The sequence below is a fragment of the Carassius carassius genome, chromosome 1 (assembly GCF_963082965.1).
Source record: "Carassius carassius chromosome 1, fCarCar2.1, whole genome shotgun sequence".
NCBI lineage: Eukaryota > Metazoa > Chordata > Actinopteri > Cypriniformes > Cyprinidae > Carassius > Carassius carassius.
Window position 1 is genome coordinate 47,516,751 of NC_081755.1, and position 6,363 is coordinate 47,523,113.

At 38.3% G+C, this 6,363-nt stretch overlaps 1 protein-coding gene across 1 annotated transcript; it reads right to left on the minus strand.

Annotated features, from left to right (window-relative positions):
- Positions 1–930: 930 nt before the first annotated feature.
- Positions 931–5,477, minus strand: LOC132153095 (interferon-induced very large GTPase 1-like). Its single transcript, XM_059562318.1, has one exon. The coding sequence runs from the start codon at positions 5,475–5,477 to the stop codon at positions 933–935; it is 4,545 nt and encodes a 1,514-aa protein (XP_059418301.1). The 3' UTR covers positions 931–932.
- Positions 5,478–6,363: the final 886 nt, after the last annotated feature.

Genomic DNA, 6,363 nt, shown 5'->3' on the forward strand with positions numbered 1-6,363 from the left:
CAAACATAAACAAATAAACAGCATTTCTCAGTGCTCCAAAACAACTTAATTAAGGTCATACAAAACCTAATTCTAAACGTAATATCATAGGAAAACATGATAGAGGATTATGTAAATTATACCAGAAACTGTTGATCATGTATTGTTCAACCAGTTATGTTCATAAAAAGGAATGAGCTGGGAAGAGAATTACAGGCTATAGAATGAAAATAATTGACAATATACAATAAATACACTTCAGAATAAGGATCTGGAAAAATTATCAAGCAAATGATAATATTTGTGGTTTTAAGAATAGAAGACAGGAAATGATCTCATCCAGTTATACCTAGACTGAAATCCAGCATAGGAGGTGCTGATATGTGCCTAAAAAGCTGGTTTGCAACCTGCAATTGAAACCCACCAAAGAAGAAGAATTACATAAAAGTTACATAAAAGTCCAAGATGGACACAGTTGGGAAGAGGAACAAGCAACTAATGTATACATGCTGAAATACACCCAGATAAAACATTTATGAACTATATGTTAATATACTTTAAATTGGTTTTACATTTACATTTATTCATTTAGCAGACGCTTTTATCCAAAGTGACTTACAAATGAGGACAGTGGAAGCAATCAAAAACAACAAAAAGAGCAATGATATACAGGTAGAAGTGCTATACAAGTCTCAGTTAGCTTAACACAGTACATGTAGCTTGGGATTTTAAATAATATAATAAAAAGAAAACTGATAGAATTGAAAAAGAATAGCGCAAGCTAGTGTTAGAAGTCTTTTTTGCTATTGTTAAGTGTATAATAAATGAAAAGAAAACAGAATACAAATGATTATTACTAAGCATTTTTTAAAGAATAGAATTAGAATAAAATGTGGTAGGGTTAGAGGATCTAATAATTGTTTGGTTTTATTATGCTTTGTTACTTTACATTTTTAAAAGTATTTATCCAAACTCTCAATGGCATCCTGTTTTCTGAGCTTTTTCCATTGATTTGGAATCTCACCCTTTGCCAAAATTTCTTTCTTGTAGTGATTTTCCAGATCTTTCTGAAATCTGCAAACAAACCACTTCCAGTAAGGCAGTTCAAAGCAGTCAGGAGTGATGCTCCACTTCGCATAAACTCCTCCTGCTTTTCTGTATTCATTATATGGATACAATCCATCTAATGTAAGAAAGTCTTTATCACTTGCCACTAAATTTGTGCAAATATCCACACAGAAATTCTGTGATAGAAAGCAACGGTGTCCTTTAATTCCAATGACTCTGTGGAAAGCAACACTGTGATCTCCATCATGGTTTTCTATGGTGTTGGTGCAGGTGGCTCCACAGAACGGACACTGAACCCAACAGCAATGACAGAAGTGATCAATCAGAAGCTCATCTGGCCTGAACCTGAAGTCCATTTTTTTATTGGATATATTAGCTTTGTGGATGTTAGATGTTATGGTACTTAGTTCTTTTCTTATCACGTCTTCTAGGAATTTGAAATCAACATCAATATGACCATGTTTGACTCCGCAGAGGTCTTCTTCAGAGAAGACCAGCTCATCTGAGAGCTGTTGTGTGAAACTCTTCAACCACAAATCAGCATCTCCTCTCTTCTCTTGAACATGTTCAGTAGAGTGATGAGCTGCTTCCAAGATCTTCTGCTGCAGGAGTTCAGTGTTCTCCTTCATCTTGGGTAAAACACTGTCACTGAACTGATCAGTGATGTACTGACTGACTTTATCTCTGATGATACTCTTGAAGTGATCTCTGGGATTATGAATGTAGTTCATGTATTTGTCAAAGTCCTCCTCTTCTGCCAGTGTCTTCAGGACGTGTTTCTCCAGTTTCGATCTGTTTCCATTCAGTGATTCACAGTTTGATCTCATTTCATATGTCAGATCTCTAGCAGTCTTCATGTAGACACTCTGCTCAATGGGCTCTTTCAGTTTCTGACAGATAAACTCACCAAAAACGGCAGTTGATGTTGCTTCATGACAGAATATCTGAAAAATACTATTGTACTCTTCTCTCTTCCTCTCAACATATATGACAGGATCATTAGCTTCCCTGAACAGCCTGTGTTGGTCAGTGATCATCTTGTTTGCTCTCTTAAAGATGGAAAGAACCAAATCTTTGACGAATGCATTCTTGAAGACATATTTCCCTTGTCCTTCCTGATGGCCTGTTACTCTTGCCTTGATGTAACCTATGAGTATTTGAATGCTGCTGATGTTGTAGCCCATTTCTGAAATGTTAAATGACTGAATCAGTTTTTCTGTCTTCAGCAAAATGTCTGTGACTAATAAACGTATTTGGGATTCATCCTCCAGAGATAAAATTTTCCCCAATATCTCTTTTGCTGATCTGAAAGCATTTTTTATAGCTCCTTTCAATCCAAAGTATTTCTTTAACTGTACATAATCTGCATAACTGGTCACAGTAAAAATATCCCTGCTCTCCCTCCAGTGATCTACAGGAGCACTTTCATAGACATCATCGAGGAGGAGTTTCACATCTCTCATTATGTCAACGTCTTTGATTGCAGGAGTGTCTGTGATGATCTTATTCAGATACTGTTTCCAAAACAAATCAAACTCTTTCTTCAGTGTTTCTTCATAATTTTCTCTGTTTTTAGGTTTCAAGGCAAGATCTCTGCTCTTTTCATGCAGGGTGTTTACATGAGTCTCATTTAATTTCCTCTTTCTTTCTCTCACAATGTTTTCCTGAACATCTTTTATTTTGATGTCCAATGATTTTTTCTGCTGAATCAGTATATGTTTATATTTGTCTTTCTCAAAGAATTCGAATGTATATTTTTTAACTTCTTCACTTGTATCCTTCAGTTCTTCTTGAAGATCAGTTTCCTCAACCTCATGAATTGCTTCATTTTCTGTTTTGTTGGCTAGTTTGTTATCAGTTTCCATCATGGCACTGTGAAGGCTCCAGGACGAATTGTTGTATTCTCGTTTCCTGTAAGCTGAAATCTCCAGGGAATTTCTGAAGCTGAAGACGAATCTTTCATTCAGTAAAGCCTCCCAGAGATCTTTAATACAATCTTTTAAATCTATCAGCCTAATTCCATCTGATTTTGCAGCATTAGAAATAACAGATTCCTTTAGTTCTTGAATGTTCTCACAGTAGTTTGGGTTTGGTGGTGCCATTGGTGGGCTGCCCTCCCAGAGCTGAGCAAAATACTTCACATCTTTCTGAACATCAAATCTAATGACATCACTGAAACATTCTGCATCACAGACTTCATCTTTAGCAGCGAGTTTTGTCATCTCATCCAGTGTCTCCTGCAGTCGTCTCCTTCCCTCCATCTTTTTCTCTTCAGCTGTGACGTCTGAAACGTTCTGATGCACAAACACACAGCTGGGATTCAGTCTGACCTTCTTCATCCTCAGGAAGGCCTGAACAACAATCTGAAGAATGTCCTGCATCTCAGACAGGTTTTCTCCAAAGATGTTGATCAAGGTCAGATTTGCAAGACCTACAACAAATGTGGCCAATTCATTATCATGATGTCTTGTTGATCTTCCAGCCAGTTCTGGAGCACAAAGACCCTCAGTATCAACAACCAGAATGAAGTCAATCTTCATCTGTGTTTTGATCGCGTCTGAGACTCTGACCAGCTGCATGAAAGCTCCTCTGGTGCACCTGCCTGCACTGATGGCAAACTCAAGTCCAAACATAGCGTTCAGCATGGTGGATTTCCCAGAGCTCTGAATCCCTAAAACTGACAGCACAAAGACTCGCTGGTCTCCCAGTTTCTGGACGAGTTGATCTAGAACAGCAGAGATCCAGATCACATGAACATGAGCAGCATCTCCATCCATCAGCTCCAGGGGAAATCCAGAGATCATCATCTGTGCTGCAAGACTCGGGAGAGAAGAGAAGTGAACCTGCAGATCTTTCTTGTTCTTCTTCACAGATGAACATGATTCATAGATCTGACCAATCTCCCTCATGATGTGCTCCAAACCAAAGGCTGTAGCTTGAAGCTTCTCAGATATCTTCTCAAGTTCATTTAGTCCAGCTAGGAGTTGTTCAGATTCATCATGACTCTCTTTCGGTTTTACAACTGCTGACCACTTGTGATGTAGAGCAGAAAGGTCAGCTGATCTGTGTTCATCCAGGAGGATTCTGAGCCACTTTAAGAAATACATCTCATTTATAGCTTCTGAATTAATTTTTTTTATAAAGAACTTCATAAATTTGCTGATTTTAAATTTATGCTGGTGTTCACGGATTTCCTGTAGTTCTGTATGTTTTCTGCTTATTTCCTTTTCTGTTTCTTCTCCTCGATGTCGATGTAGTTCTTTGTTCTTCTGACTCCACTGATGCCACAGTTTCCCCTGATGAGGCAGAAATAATTCCTTGATTTCTGTCAGATCTTTATTCTCCAGTAAACTCATCATCTGCTGTGCTGCTGCTCTTCCTCTCCTGCAGTCATCATCTTCCTCATCTACTCTGATATCTGAGTGCTTGGACACATCTTCAAGTCTGAAAGTGGAAGATGTTTCTGAGAGACACTCATTTATAGTTCTTCTAAGTTCTTCAGACACATCTGACTGATTTCTGTCTTTCAAACCGATTTTGAATTTCCCTTTCTTCACCTCAGTTACAGTAGATTCATCCTCCGTAAAAAGACAAATGAGTGGCTTTTTGTTTCCAAACATGTTATTCATCATTGCTGCACTTCTGTCATTCCTGTCCAGTCGTGGCAAAAGAACAACAATGACTGAGGCCATTTCAGTGAGGATCTGCAACTGTTTCTCATGGTCTCCTGAATCACCGTGTAGATTACAGAATGCAACACAGTCAGTGAATTGATCTGTGTTTTTCCCAGAGGGGCAGAACCAGGCGATCTCCACCACTCCATCCATCAGGACTCTGGTTCTGCTGCTGCCTGGACAGTTCCTGTGGAAGAACGTGTTGTGTTTCTCATTGATCAAACTGTTCATCAGCTGAGACTTGGATGAAGACACAGAGCCAAACCTGAAGAAAAACACCATAGGAGTTTGTGTCTTGTAGATCGGCTGGGTTTGACTGATGGTCTCAATGTTGGTGTTTCTCGTCTTCCAGCTCTTGTTGATTTGTCTGAATGTCCAGAGAGGAAACTCAATCTGTTTTGTGACTGGATCAGGAACAAGCAGAAGCAGAGCGTACTGACACTGGGACAGTTTAGTCACCATCAGCTGCTTCAGGAAACCATCAGCACAATGAAACACCGCCATCTGAACATCCATCGGGTGGATTCGCTCAGAATAGCCTGTTCCTTTATTAGAATAAGACATTGCTTTCAAAATATCACTGTTGTCTTCAGATGATTCACTGTCTGTTTGTTGTGTGTGATGCTGTTCATTGGTATCTTTCACATTAGTGAATCTTGCTCTGTAGTTTATCATAAGTAGTATTTGTATGAAACTCCAAACCAGCTTCTCCTCAGCACAAGAATTATGGGACTTTAAGGAATGAGCAGTTAACATCTACAATTTTCAATTTGCTTTTGTTGTTGTCGAGAGTTAGTCGAGAGTTAGTCTTTGAAATAGTTGCTCTATTTTTTCTCTCTCAGTCTTTTCCTGTATGTGTTGATCTGGACTGACTCCTGCTGGTCCATCATCCTTTTCTCTCTGTTGTATAGAAAATAAAATAATACTATTTTACTATGACGTTTTGCTCATTGTTAAATAAAATATAAACAGTGTGTGACACCATATACATTTTCATGGAATTTGCTTGGAAACATCTCATAACTTAAATAAAAACCAGAAAAGCCATTTGTAAACTGATGGTGTCAGTGTTTCTTAGAAAACAAATAAAATAAAATAAACTATGGCCAAATTGAAGAGAATTCTGTCTTTTGAAGACATGAAAACCATGATTCGTGCTTTTATTTCATCCAGATTGGATTATTGCAACTCATTATATTTACGGTTTTCTAAGAATCTAGCAAGAAATGCTTCAGCTAGACTGTTTACTGGCACAAGGAAGTGGTCCAGCATTTCTGGCTTCACTCCACTGGCTTCCTGTTGATGTTTGAGTCCAATATACAAGTTTTGATAATGGTTTTTAAAGGTTTTGCATGGCCTTGGTCCAGAATACATGTAATGACTGTTACAGCAGCACTGTGTTGCTAGACCTTTAAGATCATCACAGAGTCTGCTTTTACATGTTCATAGATCACAGCTGAAAACCAAAGGGATCATGCTTTCTCTGAGGCAGCCCAAAGTCTTTAGAATATATCCCACTGCACATTAGATCATGTGATTCATTAGACTGTTTTAAGTCAATGTTGCAAACACCTTTACTCTATGGCATACAGTTGCCTCTTGCTTTGGGACATTGATCAGTAATGGATATTGTGTGTACTAT